Source organism: Xyrauchen texanus, chromosome 35 (genome assembly GCF_025860055.1).
Source record: "Xyrauchen texanus isolate HMW12.3.18 chromosome 35, RBS_HiC_50CHRs, whole genome shotgun sequence".
NCBI lineage: Eukaryota > Metazoa > Chordata > Actinopteri > Cypriniformes > Catostomidae > Xyrauchen > Xyrauchen texanus.
Window position 1 is genome coordinate 25,389,216 of NC_068310.1, and position 20,346 is coordinate 25,409,561.

The window sequence follows — 20,346 nt, forward strand, 5'->3', positions numbered from 1 at the left end:
GTAGAGAGCGGTGTATTTAAAACACGGTTAATTATACTTTTGATTATCGTAAAGATAGCATTGCAGTGTTGTATATCAGTTTGGTTGCTATGAGACGTTTCTGACAATCAATGTACCCCTCAAAACCACAACATAATCAATATAAATATTAAAAATAAGCTCCTTTGTTTGTGTGTTTAGTTGTCAGGTAATTGTCACTGGATTTCGAATTAAGTCAAAGTCACATCATGCGAGATCACTATCGATCATCGTTTTAATGATTGATCAGTGCTGCCATGTCCGAGTACTCGTGCCCATCCCTAATTTTAATACCAATAAAAGAGTCAGTAGTTTTAATCGTTTAAAATGTTTTTTAAGAATAAACATATTTCTATGTCAAAGATAATATAGCATGATTTAAACATTATGTGCTGTTATTAAAACACTGAGTAGTAAGAGTTTTTGCAGAACTGGAGTTGTCAGAATAAATACAATGGTTATGTCTTACTACCACGCTACACTTATTTCTCCCATAGACTGACATGGCAGAAGTAGTAAGAGTAGTATGTGCAATATATGCAATTGCGTACGCAGCCCATGAAACATGTGTAACTGTTGTCACGTTATGAGTCTGTCAAATCATGTATGAGCTGTGTCGTCATTCGGAGCTGGTGCAGCCGCTCTGGAGAAACTGCAGCGGCTGCACCAGCCGGCTGCTCTCAAATCGCTCTCTGGATACTTTGATGTCCTTCCAACGTACCTTCCCCTTTGAAATCAATGCATTTGCAGCATTCTCTGACACAGCATTAACTCTAGTGTGTAGGTGCCCTAATATGGAGGGCAAAGCACTGCTTGACGCTGGCATTTAGTGGAGTGTTGATGCCTCAACTCGTCTCATTGTAACTGCACTTTACAATGACGAAAGACATTATTGAAACTCTCTAAATTATTATTTTACTATTGTTGTCTTTTCTGATAAAATTCATGCTCAGCAGTTTAAATACTGTAGGAAAAAATTATACAGTACATCTGCTTTGTTCTTATAATTCTTAAACATTCTACAGATTTGACATACAAATTTAATAAAGGAGAAGGTGAGGATGTTATTGATACTCTTTATTGTTATTAGGCTATTATTGTTGTCTTTTTAGATGAAAAGTCATGCTCGGCAGTTCACAAACAACAGAAATTATAGATCTGCTTTGTTCTTATAGTGCTTAAATACTATTAAGTGTTTTGGCAGATTTCGGTTGTGAACATCTCAAAATGATTCAATGACTCACTCATAGCACATTAGACTTTAATTTGATGCCACCTAGTGGCATTTCCAAAAGTGGTCACTAAACTAATCAATTAATGAAACCGAACACATTTGTGAAACCGAAGCAAGCCACACCAAAATACACTTTATCTTTGCAGCTTATTTTACACAATCATGCAGCTAATTTTCTATACTTGTGTAGTTAAAATAGCTGAAGTTGGTACTTTTAGCTTATTCTTTAAAAAAAAAAAAAAACCCTCACAACATGTCCGTGGATCAGTGATACTCAACTTTTTCAACCCTCTTAAGTTTGCATCTCTGTGAGTTATAAACTTAAGACAGTCAGCCCACTGATTAAAAAATAAATAAATTATTCACACTGGATTTGTAGCATGGTGATTTGTCCTTAATACCTCAGGATGTGAATTAATTTTCAACAATCGTAGTCAACTTGTACTGTGGTTACAACATGTGGTATGTGGAAAACTTGGAATCTAGTCATAAAAATGGCATTCGCAATAAACAGCAGAATGTCATGAAATATGACAAACTGTATTTTGATAAATTAATGTTTGAATGTACAATTAATCAAATTTAAATTGTGATATGTCCTTGTGTGGTAATTAAATTAAAAAAGTGTCTGATTTTATTAAATAAATAGTTAATCTGCAAGTGATGTGTGCTTCAAAATTAATGTTTAGAGCCTGCTGCTCGTACAATAAAAACACCACAGCATGATCATCCTGCTTGTGTGTGTGTGTGTGTGAGATGACGGAGACAGAGAGCACACTGAAGTGCACAGCACATACAGACTTTATTTAAATCCCAGCTTTATGGGGATTAATAATCACACTGGCCCATGGAGCAAACTGCTTATCTGGAGGTGAAAAACTACCCTCAAAAACACAGAAATGCCAAAATAAAAGCTTAATGCTTGAATATTACACTTGTTGGGTACATAAAATATCCTGAAAAATTGTGGCTTGAAAAGAGTGGGAATCCTGATGTCATGTTGTACTTCTCAAAACAAGGAGGCCAAAGATTTGGTAGATAAGCTCTTTTATTTGCTTTACTTCCACAGACTGGGCAAGTCGTTGCAAACAAATAATGAAGATTTGGAGGAAAGTATCAGCAGCTGACAAGGTTCCTTATTTGGTAGGTGGTTATTTAAACATGTAGTGTTAACTACATTTTAGAGTATTATTTTTTTCCAACTGTTTTTCTCTTGTTTACAACTTGTCCCTTATCCTTGTAGCAAAAGGCCAAAGATAATAGGGCTGCTCAGAGAATAAACAAGGCACAGAAGGTAAGTGGCCATCCCTTCAAATGACATGTTCTTTAGATGATTTGAGAGCCTGTATTAAATTATTATTTTTTTTGTTCCTTTTCATCAGCAGGCAGAGAGTCAAGTATGCAGGCCTGTAAAAACTGAGCCCGGTTGTATTCAAGGAGAGCATCCTAATCTGCACCTCCAAATTCCTCCACCTTCAAGCTCTGTATCAACTTCTTCCCAGCCAAGCTCTGCTGAGAGTCCATATCCCCTTGCTCCAGACTCTGCATCTTCAGTCTTTTTTCCTGATGGACCACACAAAACTCAATGCTCAGCTGAAGTGCAGAAAGACACATTTTCTAAACTTCCCTCCCAGTCTCCACACATTCAGTCTCAGCCATCCACCCCATACTCGCAGCCTTCTTCCAGCCCCTTGCCGGCCTCTTCCTCAGGTTATCCTTTACCTGGCCCACAGGGTGTTATTCAGGGACGGCCAGCCAATTTTGGTTCCCTTGACATGCAACCAGGGACTCCTCGCAGGGCCCAGCAGGTTGACCCATTCTTTAGACCACAGCAACAGATACCCAGACCTCAGCAGTCCTCTCAGGAGGACTTGGGTCTACCTGAGAGTCCTCGAGCTAGGCCTAGTGGGCTTGGAGACACTCAGATATTCTCACCGCCCCATACAACTCATTGTGGTGACCCTTACCGAGGCCAGCATGGAGGTGGCCGACAAGATCTCAATGCTTCATCACCATCTGCTATAGCTTCTTCACCTGTTGGGATGGTTCCAGTTAATGTCCCCTCACCACGTTCATCTTTTGGCAGACAAGATTTAAGTTCCGGTTCTCCTGCTAGTTTGGACTCTGGAGATGGGCTTTTTAAAGCCCCCATGACTCCTCGTATGCATCAGGGGGATGCAGGTAGCTTGTCTATTTCACATCCCCAATGTGCATCACCTAATCATCCTCCTGAGAACTACCGCAAGTCACCCTCTACATTCTCTGACCCGTATGCCCAGCCTCCCCTCACACCACGACCTCAATCAGGTGACCGTTCATCTCCTTTATCACAAAGGCTTCCTGCATCTCAAGAAACTTATCAAAGATTGCCTTCCAGCCCTCAGTCACAAGGCAGTGCTCAGTCACCTCTCACACCAGGAGCCATTTCCAATGATGTACTTTCTGTGCAATCACCAGCCACCCCACGCTTCCAGTCACCTGACCCTTATTCTCGTCCACCTTCACGACCTCAGTCCAGAGATCCTTTTGCCTCTGTGCATAAACCCCCTCGCCCAACTTCTGTAACCCCTGAAGGTAACTCCCCCTTCAGAGGCTCACCCCATCCTAGCCAGCAACCCCCTTGTTCGCCCTCAGTAGTAGATCCACTCTCTGGAAAACCCCCTGCTTTCAGCTGCAGTCCTGGTGTAGGGATTCAAATGGGCCAGCAACAAGTAGTTGGACAGCAGCAAATGATGATGACTCAGCAAGCTCAGGTTCACCTTCAGCAGCCACAGTCCCAGACGCAACCAGTGGGTGCTGATTTTAACTCAAGAATAGCACTTCCATCTGGAAACCAAGATACAACTTCTGTGCGGCCATCAGATGCTTCCCATTTACCCACTATGCCAGGGACGCAGGATATGTCAGACCTGTCTGGTCAGGATCCAGCTCTTGTGAGCCTTAGTCCATCTGAGTTAGAAAAGCACAGACAGGTAAAATTAAGCAGCAAGTAGATTTGTAAACTTCAAAGATTTTTTGGAGAAAGTGAGAGCAGTTTTAACTTTACTTTGTGTTTCATGCATCACAGAGGCAGCGATTAAGGGAATTTTTGATCAGACAAAAAATGCAAAGAAATTCACTTCGCCAAGAGAAGGAAGCACCTGTGGCAAGTAATCCTGCTCCGAGTTGGCCAGGAGAAGAGATTACATTCTATCAGCAAGACAAAAGCCATCGGGCACCACCTCCTTACCCTCAGGTATTCCACAAAACCAGTAATTCTTTTGAAATGTTATTACATTATTTTATATTTAATTGGACAATAGATCTATTATTTGTGTTTCTGTGGCAATATGACTGATTTCTGTATTACACAGTCTTTAATAATTTAGTATTCTGAATTTGAAACAGCCATAATTAGTGCTAGTTGGCATATCATGATTACCTTATGTCTATCAGGACAGAGCTGTGACTGCTCAGGCAGCCATTGCCAACAGCATGCCCCTGCCAATGGGAGCGATGGATGATCAGCTCTGCCACCCACTGCCACCAGCAACTATAGAGCCCAGTGCATTAAGGTATTATGAACTGAATTAAACACTATTGGTTTCTATCACTCTAGGATTTACACATTCCTTGTATATGTTACTTTCAATAATAAACATTCCGTTATGTATACTTGTAGGCAAGCTCTGCCCAATATTTCTCAGGGGATGTTTCCTCGTCCACCATTTCCTGCACAGTGGCAGGGCCAAGGAGCTTTACGGAGGTTCCCACATCCATCTATGTTAGAAGCCATTCCCAGGCAGCAACTTAATACTCCCATCAACAATCCTCTCAGCATGCAGTCAGTACAGAATATGCCCAATCCTTTAGCAGGGATACCAGTCTCTGGAGCAGATGCAATACAGGGCTGTGTGTCAGGAGCTCCACCTCAGTTTATAGAGTTGAGGCATAATTCCCAGAGGATGCCACTGGGTCCTCAGTTTATGCAAAGGGTGTCTATACCCAGACCACGCCTGTTTCTTCCACAACAGGAAATGACTTTTGTTCAACAGACTTTACCTCCATCTCTTGATGCTTCAGCAGAGAGGATGCGTGATCCCAGACTTGGGATACAGCAGGGTGGCATGGACATATTGATGCAACAACAAAGCAGAGTACCTCCTCAGTCTCAATTACAGCCCCAACAGGTGCCAACAACTACACCCAAAACACCAATTTCTCACACTACTACTCAAAAGCTTCCTCAAACAAATATAATAAGAGGTCAACAGACTGTTGTGAATCCAGTTCACTTGCCAGAGTCTGACCTAGAGGATGCATTTGCTCCCAAAGGACTGGGTGTTACAGTGGCAGAAACTGGAGTAGAGGATGATGATCTTGCTACCCTTGACTTGGATCCGGACAAAGGCGATGATGATTTGGGAAACCTTGACAATCTTGAGACTAATGACCCTCATTTGGATGATCTGCTCAACAGTGACGAATTTGACTTGCTAGCATATACTGACCCTGAGCTTGATCAGGGTGATCCCAAAGATGTTTTCTCTGACCAGTTACGGCTTGTTGAAGCAGAGGGTGAAGGATCAGGGCCTTCTGCTAATGTAAAAATCAAGGTTGAAGAGAAACCAAAAGTTGATTCAACTTGCCAGGGCATGCATGCAATTGCCACTCAACCACCTTTGAAGACTGAGAGTTTGTCTACTACCAATAGTTTGAGCTCTCCTAAGGTAGAGTCATCTGATGCCATTGGACTGTCTTCTGTAAAACTTGAAGACAAGGGATCAGTTGAACAACAACAAACTGGACAAACTTCTGTTAAAGATAACATGGTGGAAGCTGTGTCAGTGATGCTTAGTGGAGCAAAAACCTCTAATCAATCAGGAACTGGAAACGCTTCATTGAGCACTGTCCGGTTAGGTGGTATACCTTTTCCTCTTCCCAGCCAAGCAGATACTCTGTCTTTTCCACCAGCTACTCCACATCCAGGCCTGGGTGATGATCCACTTGGATTGCCTGAAGCTGGCCACCACTCCACATCAGATGATCTTGACAAAGTAGAAAGCACACTAGAAGCAAGTGAATTACCTTTGTTGATCCAAGATCTTTTGGAGCATGAAAAGAAGGAGCTTCAGAAGCAGCAACAACAGTTAAATTCTCTGCAAGAAGGGATTGGCAGTCAGCTTCACAACATTCAGAACCATCAACAGCCGCCTCAGGGTCCAAATCAAATTATGATGCCACAGCACCACCATCCGTCCCAGGGCCTTGTGCCTCAAGCAGGTATGGTGCCCAGGCCACCACATAGGTTTCCTCAACAGCAGCAACGGTTAATTGGTGCTGCCATGACTTCAAATCCCCATGCAGCAATGGGACAGCAGCAAGGCATTATACAAACTACACAGCCTGGCAGAATTAATCCTGGTCTTGCACCTCAGCAGCAGACAGCACCTCCCCCACATCTTATAAAGCAGAATTTGGCCAGCAACTTGTTCCCAGATAAAGGTGTGTTGAAATGAGTTTTCCATCAACCTTATATATTTTTTTTTATTATTTTTATTTTTGTATTTTTTTTGTGACCCAAATATTCAATATATTCTTGAATTTTCTTTCTTGAAGATCTAGATAAATTCATGACCGATGATATAATGGATCCTATTGCAAAGGCAAAGATGGTGGCCCTGAAAGGGATTAAAAGGGTATTAGCTCAAGATCCTATGGGTGTACCACCTGGGATGAATAGGTACCCTTTTTAGTTCTTCTTTAACTCCCTTTAAGAAAATATTTAAGATCCATTTCAAAATAAAGGTATTCATATGAGTTGAATTTAATTATTTCAACTTGGACAGGCAGCAAGTTTCACTTTTGGCTCAGAGGCTAACCTCAGTTCCAGGAAGTGAAGATCCTCAGGTTCAGCTTGCACCTGGGTCTTCCAAGGTAGGTTTAGTTTTCTTTTATATTTGACATTTCTGATTAACTTAAGGTAATATCCTTAACTCATTCCTCTTATTTCAGGAGGGAGACTGTAGCAACCAGGTTCAAGCAAGACCAAATCCTCCACAATTTGGCATCATCAGTATGTTTTACCTTGCTATTTGTGCAATATAGTACAATTAAGCCTCAACCCATTCCAATTATATTTATATCATGCTTTCAATGATCTTGTACCATCAAATTCATCATAACAGATGATGCTGAGCAACAACAATATGAAGAATGGCTGGTGCACACCCAGCAGTTGCTACAAATGCAGCTGAAGTTCCTAGAGGAGCAGATCGGAGCACATCGCAAATCCCGCAAAGCTCTGTGTGCCAAGCAACGCACTGCAAAGAAAGCAGGGCGTGAATTTGCTGAAGCAGATGCTGAAAAGCTCAAACTGGTCACAGAGGAACAGGGCAAGATCCAGAAACAATTGGACCAGGTATGCAAAATCTGTCTTTTTACAAACAAATAAGGTTTGTCTTTGTTCTCCTCATGACCAGGATTTTTCATTCAGGTGCGCAAGCAGCAGAAGGAGCACACCAATCTTATTGCTGAGTATCGAAGTAAACAACAGCAACATCAGCAAGGGTCTTCCATGCTAGCTCCTGGCCCCTCTACACAGGCACCCCAAATGCTTTCCAAGATTCCTGGACAAATGATGATGGGCCAACAGGCAGGACCAATTATTGGTCAGTCACCTGGAGGGATCCCTCAAGGAGGTATGCCGATTAGAATGCCACAAATGCCACCCTATAGTGGACCTCAGCCTCCTCTGCCACTTGGTGCTGGCACTGTGCAACCGGTCCCACATCCAGGCTTTTTTCCACAAGGCCCTGGAGCACAAGGACCAGACCCAAGAGTTCTACAGGAGCGACAGTTTCAGCATAGGATGCAAATGGTCCAAAAGTTACAACAACAACAACAACAGCAGTTGATGTTGGGGCAGCAGCCTATGCCACATCAAACTCAGCAGCCTGGAATTAGCCAGCAGCCTGGAGCCATTGGCAACCAGCCAACCCAGGTTTTAATGGGCAATCCACTAATGGTACAGCAACAACCAAACATACAACAAGGATTAATTAACCTCCAAAGTCAGCAGGGGTTAATGCAGCCTCCTCCAATTATGATGGGGACCCAGGTTATTGGGCAGACGCAGCACAATGTCATGGGACAGTCAATGACTCAAACTGCAAATATGATAGCAGGCCAACCACAGGGCATAGTTGGTAATCAGGAAATGGTTCAACAGCTTCAGAGACCTCAGGGTTTGATGGATCAGCATGGGCCTGGTGGCCAGCATGTTGTTAGGGGGCCACCAACGCAACTCACATCTCAGCAGCAGAGTTTAATGGCTCAGCGTATGCTCATTTCACAACAGCAACAGAATGCTGCAAAAAAACTTGCTCAACTTCAACAGCAGCAAATTACTCAACAGAAACAATCAACACAGACTGGTACATCCGAGCCTCAAACTTTAGAAGCTCCATCAGGGAGTACCGAAGGAGTTGCTGAGAATTTGCAACAGGGGGTTCAGGGCTTTACCCAAGATCTTCAGAATCCTGCCCATAAAGATGGTGGAATACTTAGTCCCAAAACATCCCCCCAACAGGATGGATCATCTACGCCACTTCAGATGCAGCAACAAGGATCTACTGGAGAGCAGCAGCAATGTGTTCATGGACAGCCACAGCAACCACATGCTTTTCTGTGTCAACAACAGACAGCACAGCAGCAGCCAATCCAGAACAAGTGTGTAACAGAACAACATGGCTTTGGGAGCAACCAATTGGTGGGATCACACATTCAAGTACAACCACAACAGCAGATGCAACTTGGTCAACAACAAATGCAACTTGGTCTTCAGACACAAAACTCCATACAAATAAAACAGGAAGATCAACAAATGTGCCTAATGTCCCAACAGCAAGGTGGTCAGATTGCTGCACATCAACCACAAGATGTGCTTGGTCAGAATAGTGCTCCGACTACAACGACTGGCATTACAAATCCACAGCAGCAGGCCCTGTTGACCAAACAGATGGGCATGCCTAGGGGTCAGCAGATTATGATGATTCAAAGGCCTGGTCTTCCCACAGGACAAATACGTACCCCTATTAACATTCAGGCCTTCATTGCGCAGAACCCTCAACTTCGTCACATGACTCCCAGCCAACAGTTGCAGCAAATTCAGGCAATGATTGCTCAGCGACAGCTGCAGCAAGGCCAGATGCTAAGAATGCAAGGTCAGACCCAGGGGCACATTCGTCCCCAGGTCCCACAGGGGTCAGCTGTTGGTCCACGAATTCCAGGTCTTGAAACACAGCAACAGCACCACTTTGGATTAGCAGGTAAACAGAGTCCAGCTGGGACTCCACAGCAACCAGAAGCTTTGGGACAACCTTCTGTTATGACCCCACAGTACCATCAAGGCACAGTGGGGACTTTGCAACAGCCCTCTCAAGGACCCTCACCACAGTACATCAGTAGCACTCAGCAGCAGCAGATGTTGCAACAGCAACAATTACATCAGCATCATATGATGAGGGGGCAAGTGCCCAGGCCAATAATGGGTCAGATACGTACCACAGCGCCTGGACATATGGCAAGGCCAATGTCTCCTCGCCAGATAGTGGGGCAGGGTTCTCCTGGAAGCCCACTTTCCAATCAGCAAAGGCTCATGAGAATGTGTCAGACTCCACCAGGCCCACAACATCTTCAGCAACAACAGTCTAATGTTGCAACAGGACTGAGCCCCTTTCAAGCCTCTTCCTCTCATGCAAGCTCTCCTTCAGTTCCAAAAACTGGTTCAAGCCCAGCATCTTCAAATAAACAAGAACCAGGCACCATGTCTCTCCCTAGTCACTTATCATCACCATCTAGGTCAGATAGTGTTGCTGGAAAGAGTAGCCCCTTTAGCCAGACAGGGGTTTCAATAGCTTCACCTCTGAGATCTCCAACCACCAAGACTCCAAGACCTAATACTGAAGCACTTACAGCTCCCTTTACACTCAATGGTCCATCTCCTCAGTCAAAACAGAATCTACCAAAACCATTAAGTGCTGCCCAAACATCTGAGGGTCATATGTCTCAACCAACTTCAGCAGCTAGTGAGATGTGCAAGATGATGCTGCAAAACATCAAACAGGAGCCGCGTGAATTCCAGTGTGATACAGGAGGTAGTGTTGAAGCCCATTCTGATGCTATTAAGAGAGAAATTGCAGGAGAGGCTGTCAGTGTGAGCAATGACACTGCTATAGCAAACTCCACTCCAAACTCTAGAAATCAAGCAGGTGATCTTGGATCCCAAATCCAAAGAACAGAAACAGGCCAACAGCTACTGCAGAAACTCCTCCGAACCAAAAACTTACAACTTGCATCTCAGAGACCCACAGATGGTATTCATAATGAAATAAACGGTCACATCAATAGCAAACTGGCAATGCTGGAGCAGAAACTTCAAGGAACTCCACGCAACATGGAGGTATGCCCCAAAAAGTATTTTTTATTTGCATAGGCCAGCATTATTAAATTGTTGAGAATCTAATTGTAATCTATAAAAATGTTTTAGGATCTGCAGTCACTCACAAAGAGAACTCCATTAGTCAAGGCCAAGCGTACTACAAAAGCTGGAGACCGTGGTCCAAACTCTCGTAAGAAAACAAAAAAAGAAGAGGTTGGAAAAACTGAGGCAATAATGAAGCAGCTGAAGCAAGTATGTGCAATTTGTTCCTTGTATTTTTGCCTCCTATTTTATGAGTGATACATGGTTTTGAATATGGATGAATGTCCGTACATTGAGTCATTGCTCTAATGGCTTAATGTTGGGTGAAGGTATTGTTATTTTTAATTGTGTTTTGATAACCCACAGGGACTTTCTCTTCTTCCTTTGATGGAGCCTTCCATTACTGCTAGTCTGGATATGTTTGCTCCTTTTGGCAGCAGCCCAGCCGATGCCAAGACTCAGTTGAAAGGCTCATTTGGAAATGCCATGCTAGAAAATATTCCGGATTACTATTCCCAACTCCTTACGAAGGTGCACTGTAATTTGCTGCTTTGTGTAGCTGTTTAAATTTTTTATTCATGTATGCAACAAAACACTGTCCAGGGGGGTTCTGTGTGAATTCCTAATCTTGATTTCTAAGGAACAACTAGTAACACCAAAGACTAATTAAATACTGTTGAAAACATGTTCCTACAATACATAAAGATTTCAATGACTGACACTTCAATTATAACACCAGTTCAGAAAAAGTTTGGAATGTGTGGAAAATGCTACTGACAAAAAGAGTGATTTTGCAAAAATCTTGTCTTCTAATTACACTTAAGCATTTTGGCACTGAAGACTCAAGTTTAACTGTATTATGTGGAATTTTCCCTCAGTTCATCCATGATACAGGTCTTTAGCTATGCAATTGTAAGGGGCCTTCTTTGCAATATTTTGCACTTTATAATGTGCCACACATATTCAATTAGAGACAGGACTGAAGGCAGGCCAATCTAGCATCCGCACTCTCCGTATATGCAGCCATGCACTTGAAATCTGTGCAGTATGTGGTTTGGTATTTGGAAAATGCAGGGACATCTTTTGAAGATGGTGTTTGGAGCAATAGAGTCATCTTTTCTAAGGGACTAGACTACGGCAAACCATATACATCCCAGATTTCAAGTGCATGGCTGCATATACAGAGATTGCGGGTGCTAGATTGGCCTGCCTTCAGTCCTGTTCTGTCTCTAATTGAATATGTGTGGCACGTTAGGAAGTGCAAAATACTGGAATAAAAGCCCCACGTAATTGTGCAGCTGGAGACCAGTAAAACGGATGAATAAGGGGAAATTCTGCTTGCCAAACTTAACAAACTTGTGTCTTCAGTGCCCAAACGCTTAAGTGTAATTAGAAGAATAACGTATAAAATAATGTATTGTAGTTTTTTCAATATACCACGTTGAGTAACATTTCCAAAATGTACTTTTTGTTTTTATTAACATTTTCCTTACTGTTCCAACTTCTTTGCAATTGGGGTTGTAATTTTCCCACTTATATTTGTTTTTTGTTTCATATTCTAAAATGTCCTTTGTTGCTTTATGTTCTTCAGAATAACCTCAGCAATCCTCCAACACCACCGTCTTCACTTCCCCCAACTCCACCCCCTTCTGTGCAGCACAAACTTCTAAATGGAGTGACCCCTGTAGAGGAACTAGCGGATGGTCAGAAAGAGACAGTTGCAAAGGAAAGCATGGGTAAGGTATAGTATTGATTTGGATGCACCCATGAACTGCTTGCCAGCTTCAAGAAGAACTCGTTTAATTTTAAAATGCCTTGATTTTTTTTAAAGAAATGTTATGATCCTCCGTGTACTTCTAGGTTCTATTCCAGAGGAGGTAAAGAGTGTAGACATACTAGCAGCTCTCCCCACTCCACCACACAACCAGAACGAAGATATACGGTAAATTATTGAAATGCCCAAAGTGATATAATCTACAGAACAACTGTCCTTACTTGTGTGCATGTATGTCATTGCACTAATTGATTTTCAACTCAGGATGGAGAGTGATGATGACAGTGATGCTCCAGACAGCATTGTACCTGCATCCTCTCCTGAAAGCCAACTAGGAGACGAGGCAACTCGCTTCCCCCATCTATTGGATCCCAAAGAGGAGGATGATGAGAGGGTCATCTCTCCCGTAATCCCCCTTGTTCCTCGTTCTGCCATCCCTAGTATGTGGCAAGTTTTGGAAATGATTGTAGTTGCTTGCTTGACAAGTACATTTTTCATGATTGACTCTGCTCACCTGCTGATCTATACCTTGTACAGGTTTCCCTGAGACAAAACCGTTTTCCTCAGCAGATAGAAAGATTGTACCCTCTTCCAGTCAGTGGGACAAAACCAAAAGCAATGAAGTGTCTGTAACTTTCATGCTTTCATCAGCTGCAGCGAAGGTATTTATATCTTGGAATGTCTGAACCCCACTAAAAAGCACTGGGTATGTGACGGTGTTAAGAAATGTTTTGTTTCTCTTCTCGACAGAATCTCAACACAGTAATGTTGACTGTTGCCCAACTGCTGCACATACAATTGCCAAGTTCTTATGAGGTGACCTTTCCCCAGAGTCCTGGAAGACCATGTGTTGCACCTGGAAAAATATCGGACTCCTCCAACCCAGGTAATGCACTCCTGCTGTCTTTCTAAATGGCTCTCATAGTTTTGGCTGAATGTTTAGCTTGTTGTTTTTTTTTTTGTGTGTGTTTGTTATTGAAGCTATTCTGAAGATATTTTTTTTTAACCATCAGGAGCACTTGGTATGAAGACAGAGCCTTCTGCAAGCAGCGATGCTGAATGGTTAAGGCAGTTTGATATTTCCCTCCCAGGGTGTACTTTGAGGAAACAAGTGGACATCCTGGCTCTCATCAAACAGGTGAGAGTCCTGACATTTCCATTCTCTTTATTTGAAGATGAATTAAAATTTATTCCTCAATAGTACAATGATAATAGGAGCTGGATTTTGATCTCAGGAAACCTCTGGTCTGTTTTCATTACGAATTATTGATTAGCCTCCATGTTTGCAGCCCATATTCTTAAACTTGAAGCTATCACCACATTTTACCACATTGAAATTTTAACTTCTTCAGAGTGTTTTCTTGCTTTGGAGAAACATGCTACAGTTCTTTTGTTTTTTATTGTTTGCAGGAAAGTCAAGAGCATGAAGATGGACCTGCTCAGCACTGTTACATGACTAATGTTTCGGATCTTGATGTGCGCCATCTGCCTGTAATTCCTTTGGAGGTGTCTCCACCTCCATCACCATCCCCACCTCCTCCCCCATCATCTGCTGTAGCTGAGCCTGAAAATATCACTCAACCTGAGCCCAAACCAGAACCAGAGGTTCATGTTCAGACAATATCATCCCATCCTTCAAGCCCAAACACCCCTGTTCAGACCAAACACGAGAGAGCTATTGTTAAATTGGAATCTCACAGCTCCCCTGTTACAATGGAGTCTGAATCTGAGGAGCCTGTTATTCTCCCACCAGCTGCTTCATCTGAAGAACAACCCTCTGTTCCAGCCAGCTCTCCCTTGCCTTTGGACTCCCCCACAGTGGAGATGTCCCTTAAACCCATCAAACATCGTAGCAGGCCCCTTTTTGATGAAGAAGAACATCAACGCCCCAAGGTCAAAAAATGGAAGGGCCTGCGATGGAAGCGTCTTCAGATAGTCATAACTATTCGCAAGGGTGGATCAAAGAAGGAGAACAGCCGTGAGGTTTCAGAGCTCATGGAACGCCTCCGTATTACACTTAAACCAGACAAGATGCCCCGAGACAAGCGCAAGTGCTGCTTCTGCCACGAGGAAGGAGATGGCGCCACAGATGGTCCTGCACGTCTTCTTAACATCGATGTTGATCTGTGGGTGCATCTGAACTGTGCCTTGTGGTCTACTGAAGTGTATGAGACTCAGGGTGGGGCTCTTATTAATGTGGAGGTTGCCCTTCGGCGTGGACTACGTACCCGCTGTGCCTACTGTCAGAAGACGGGTGCTACTAACAGTTGCAACCGTTTACGCTGCCCTAATGTCTATCATTTTGCCTGTGCCATTCGCGCACGCTGCATGTTTTTCAAAGATAAAACTATGCTCTGCACTCAGCATAAACTTAAAGGCCCCAGTGAAGAGGAGCTCAGCAGTTTTGCTGTTTTCCGACGTGTCTACATTGAGCGAGATGAGGTGAAACAGATTGCGAGTATCCTGCAACGTGGTGACCGCATTCACATGTTCCGTGTTGGTGGGCTCATATTTCATGCCGTGGGTCAGCTCTTGCCCTCTCAGATGTCTGCATTTCACTCACCCACTGCTATCTACCCAGTGGGCTACGAGGCCACACGAATTTACTGGAGCACCCATGTGCCAAACCGTCGATGTCGCTACCGTTGTCGCATTAGTGAGCTGGAAGGCAGGCCCCTGTTTGAACTGCGTGTTCTAGAGCATGGATATGAAGACCTGCACTTCCGAGATGCTACTCCAGATGGTAAGTAAAGTTGAACTTTTTACTTATTTATTTTTTTTATCCCCTTTTCTCCTCAATTTGGAATGCCCAATTCCCACACTTTGTAGGTCTTAGTAGTGGCGAGGTTACTTGCCTCAATCTGGGTGGCGGAGGTCAAGTCTCAGTTGCCTCCAATTCTGAGACAGTCAATCCATGCATCTTATCATGTGGCTTGTTGTGCATGACACCGCAGAGAACTCCCAGCATGTGGAGGCTCTTGCTACCCTCCGCGATCCACACACAACTTTCCACATACCCCATTGAGAGCGAGAGCCAATAATTGTGACCATGAGGAGGTTACCCCATGTGACTCTACCCTCCCTAGCAACCGGGCCAATTTGGTTGCTTAGGAGACCTGGCTGGAGTCACTCAGCATGCCCTGGATTTGAACTCACGACTCCAGGGGTGGTAGTCAGAGTCAATACTAGCTGAGTTACCCAGGCCCCGTTGTAAAGTTTAACTTTTAACACTTTCCTAAATGGTTGTCAAATTCAATCCTAGTGGAAATATTAATCGTGTTAACATCATACCACTGATCCTTAGGCATCTGGTGCAAGATTGTGCAGCAGGTTGCCAAGCTGCGTGATGAAGCGGCCATGTTGAAGCTCTTCACTGAGCATGTCAAGGGAGAAGAGATGTATGGACTCACTGTCCATGCAGTGATGCGAATCACTGAATCGGTGAGAAATTAGTCAACTCTTTAAAAATAACATGAACAATTAACTATATTATTAAGTTCTAATGTTACATGCCTGCCTCCTGCAGCTTCCTGGTGTGGAAAACTGTCAAAATTACACATTCAGATATGGTCGCCATCCCCTCATGGAGCTTCCTCTCATGATCAATCCTACTGGCTGTGCACGATCAGAACCGAAAATACTCACTCACTGCAAACGGTAAGAAATATGATCGTAAACATTTAAATATTAACTTCACCATCCACCGTGCTGACCTCGTGTGTCATGCAAAGGAAATAGGAGACCTAACAGATTATTTTGGTATGGAAAAAGATTGTCAGGGTCTTATGTCATTTTATTCTGCTACTCTTCAGACCTCATACTCTTAACAGCACGAGTATGTCCAAAGCCTATCAGAGCACATTCACAGGAGAGACCAACACCCCCTACAGCAAGCAGTTTGTTCATTCTAAATCATCTCAATACCGCCGATTGAAGACAGAGTGGAAGACCAATGTGTACCTTGCCCGCTCTCGCATTCAAGGACTTGGGCTGTATGCCGCGAAAGACCTTGAAAAACACACGATGGTCATTGAGTACATTGGCACAATCATTCGCAACGAGGTGGCAAATCGCAGAGAGAAGATTTATGAGGAGCAGGTTTGTATGCATCAACCAATGCCTTACTTGCAACATATACCAGATTTACTTTTATTTTCTTAATTCTCTGAACTACATTGTTTTCTACAATCAGAACCGTGGAATCTACATGTTCCGCATCAATAATGAGCATGTGATTGATGCCACCCTAACTGGCGGTCCTGCCCGGTAAGATCAAACTAGTTTTTCCCCCTTTTTTTCTTTTCATTCTTGTAAGTCCAATTGTTTGGCTTGTGTCTTATTTCTCAGTGTTTTTTTCCCCCTAGATATGTCAATCATTCATGTGCACCCAATTGTGTCGCAGAAGTTGTGACGTTTGACAAAGAGGACAAGATTATCATAATTTCCAGTCGCAGGATCCCAAAGGGTGAAGAGGTTGGTTACAGAACAATTTGAAAGCTTTTTTCAAATTCATACTTTTATTTCTTCTGCTGAACACAAAATGAGATATTTTAAAGAAGATGATTGGTGATTTACATACAATAGCAGTTAATGGAGACTCACTTTAAAACATAAAAAAAGCACCCAAAATTGTCATACTTTGTTATATTTCAAGACGTCTGAAGGCATACAATCACTTTGTATGATGAACATACTGAAATTTAAGTCACTCAAATCAAATGATTAAGCAACAAATGTATACAGAGCCCAAATCAAATACAGTGACACCTCAATAACATCAAACTTAATTATTTCTTCTGTCATGACCTTTGATGCCATATTTGATTTGGGCCTTGTTTACTTGAGTTGATCAATGATTTGAGGTTGAGTAAATAATGACAGAATTATTATTTTTGGGTGAGCCATTTTTTAATTTGGCTTTTTCCCTGTATAACTCTCTCTTTTCTCTAAATGGTTTAATTTTAGCTGACGTATGACTATCAGTTTGACTTTGAGGACGATCAGCACAAGATCCCCTGCCATTGTGGAGCCTGGAATTGCAGAAAGTGGATGAACTAACAGGGACAGAGAAAGAATTAGACCTGTCTTTGCTCCTTGGTGCCAGAACACTCCTGCGCCAAAGCCCGTTATATTCTTACTATCCAGATAATAAGCTGTTCTGAATTAAGGAAGACAAGTTCACTCTTGCTCACCTGAAAGACAGGACTTTGTTTTTCACAGGAGCCAAAGCATTGAAGAGTAAACATTCGATGCCACAACCTTTACAGATGAGCTCAAAGGTATTGGACCTGCTTGAATCTTTCTTGTTGATTTAAATTCACCTCTGCCAAAAGCAACTCTACTTCCTCCACTGTTTCCTCCTACAATAAGCTGACTCTGGCTGCAATCAATCCCTTCTAAATCTACCAAAATAACAAACTATAGCATATCAATACACTTAGTTGAGAACTCAGTGAAGATATTTGATTAAAGCCATGTAAGTTCTCAAAAAGGAACTAATACACTTTAGCTTGGACCTATACTTTCTGCTACCATCCCGTGACCCTTAAAAAACGCTCTCCTATCAAATCATCAAAGAAGATTGACATTTTGGACATTGGCAAGACAATCCTGGAGTGGCTCTGCTTAAAACTTTCTATCTATGATTGATGAGATATGATAATGTTGAAATACTATTGACCTGTGGCTCAAAGGCACCAGATGTTTTATTTTATTGAGTTAAAAGGTGGATTTATTTCACCCAGTCTACCTCATTGAGTTTGCGGGAAGTCACTGCTTTGTAATAAACTGTTAAGTGCTACTGCGGAAAGGGGAAGGCAGGAGTGTGTCCATGGCCTTCTCCGATAAGCAGGGAAACTTCAGCAGCAGGCTTGTTCCGATCTATATTTTGCTTTCTGATGATTTCTAATGATTACAATAGTAAGCCAATGCAACTATTATTTGATTATACAAATGAAATACAATACATGACAGTTTCAGTATGATGATGCATTAATTAGAGCAATCAAAACTCAAATGGGGGTCTCCAATGCCACCTTATCTGACTATAGATACCATGTACCTGTTTCTATCTCAGCAGATCATGCTTTGTGTGTAAATGCTCATCCAGATCCTTTTATTCTTAATAATGGAGCAAATTATATTAGTGATGGATGACAAGGGCCACAGCGTAAAATTTGAGATGACGCAGATCCATGTGGGTGCAAATTTATTTGATTTATTTTAAGTTTTTTGTAAAAAGTTACTTGGCAAACAAAAGGTAACTAGTGATGCAAGACTGCCACTGCATTTTACATGTATTCCCATCTTGAGTGCTTACATCCTGTGTTCATTTGATCTCCATTTCGATCTCATCACTCCAATCCAGGACCGTTAGGTGTAAGCCTCTTCCCTTCTGTGATAGTGGACTGTTGTAAACTTACTGTAATAAGTTTCTCTGCCTGCCAACAGCCAGTGTATCCAATCTATGTATTGTGGTTTGATAATGGTAGCACAGTCTACAGGCTTGGCGCAGTGCAGAGGGAGACTTAAAAAGGGCATTTATATTTTCTTTTATATTAAATTAATTTAAAGCAGTTAAATTTCAAAGAAGGGAGTTGAACAAAGTCTCCAACATAGCCCAAGCTACTTTGTTCCTTTCTCCCCCGACTTATGACCTCAAATTAAAAGTAAATGCAAAATGTATAAACTGTACATAATAGGGGATTAACTCTTTATCCAGCCCCTTTTTAAACACATTCAAAATTGTAGAGAAATAAAATTCCTGAAAAAAAGCAACCACTGGATATTTTATCAGAAAAAAATAAATGTGTATATAACTACAAATATATGTAAAATGGCAAACTAAGTAATATCTTTATGTATATGAACCAGAGTGTTTTTTGCATTTTAACTTTTTTGTTTTCTATCCACGTTTTTCCTACAAGACAATATATAGTTACCTAAACGAGGGTGTGTGTGCGGTCTCTTTTGTCACTTGAGTGGTTGTGGTGAATGAGACAAACATTTATGATGGGATTCATGTTAGAAAGTTGTTCTTCATGGAAACATTCTTTTTGAATGAAAAGCAGTAAAATGGTGCATAGCATTTGTGTATTTATGTAATATTGTTCACGTATATTTTATTTATGCGACTGCTTGTGAATTGCTGAACCCTGTCCTTGAATCAGTGACAGTTTTATTAGTATATACAGTAAATGGAAAATCTTGAAGCTCCCAAGATGATACTGGTTTTGATTTGTGTCCTGTTGTTTCCCCCCCCACCCCCACTCCTTTTCTTCCTGTAGAAGTGAATGTTTTATATGACTTGTGTAACGGCATCATAGCCGAAGTGTGGTATGACGTCATTAATCAGCAATCTCTCCATAATTGCATGTGAATTGCACTCAAAATTATTTTTATTTATACATCAGATGTTTCAGAGCTAGTGGATGCAGTTAACTTCTGTTTTCGTTTGAGGGTAGTCTGTTATTTAACAAAGATGCTCACTGGATTTTAGCCCAAGTAACTTTTGCCTCCTTTTGTTATATAAATATCTTAACTTAAGGTCTCTCTACAAATGTTGTAATTAAAGAATAGATACTAATTTTGCTTTGAACCTACATACTTTTTTAAAAAAAGATGCTGCAACTGTACAGCAGAGCTACTTTTAGGGAAGATGAATAAATGATCATTTTTATTGTATGTGGCATGTTTTGTATGGATATAATTTTGAATTGTACATATTTTTTGACATCAGAGGTTGCATCTCTTTATATACGGCTATTCCCTTCCCTCCACACATTTATTTCTTTGTCTCTGCTTTATTTCTTGTAAAGGAAAATAAAATGCATTTTAAATATAAATTTGCACACTGGG

General features: G+C 42.0%; 1 protein-coding gene across 1 annotated transcript in view; it reads left to right on the top strand.

Annotated features, from left to right (window-relative positions):
* Positions 1–20,311, top strand: part of LOC127628666 (histone-lysine N-methyltransferase 2D-like) — a 48,497-nt gene extending 28,186 nt beyond the window's left edge. The window contains 26 exon segments of the mRNA XM_052105450.1: positions 2,322–2,395; positions 2,496–2,546; positions 2,635–4,224; positions 4,320–4,487; positions 4,688–4,806; positions 4,914–6,736; positions 6,851–6,974; positions 7,081–7,168; positions 7,247–7,307; positions 7,420–7,652; positions 7,728–10,694; positions 10,782–10,925; positions 11,082–11,246; positions 12,307–12,451; positions 12,576–12,657; positions 12,754–12,929; positions 13,027–13,151; positions 13,240–13,375; positions 13,506–13,627; positions 13,900–15,232; positions 15,794–15,930; positions 16,016–16,146; positions 16,302–16,587; positions 16,682–16,755; positions 16,854–16,962; positions 17,455–20,311. Coding sequence (XP_051961410.1) covers positions 2,322–2,395; positions 2,496–2,546; positions 2,635–4,224; positions 4,320–4,487; positions 4,688–4,806; positions 4,914–6,736; positions 6,851–6,974; positions 7,081–7,168; positions 7,247–7,307; positions 7,420–7,652; positions 7,728–10,694; positions 10,782–10,925; positions 11,082–11,246; positions 12,307–12,451; positions 12,576–12,657; positions 12,754–12,929; positions 13,027–13,151; positions 13,240–13,375; positions 13,506–13,627; positions 13,900–15,232; positions 15,794–15,930; positions 16,016–16,146; positions 16,302–16,587; positions 16,682–16,755; positions 16,854–16,962; positions 17,455–17,547 — 10,556 coding nt within the window. The 3' untranslated portion in view covers positions 17,548–20,311.
* Positions 20,312–20,346: the final 35 nt, after the last annotated feature.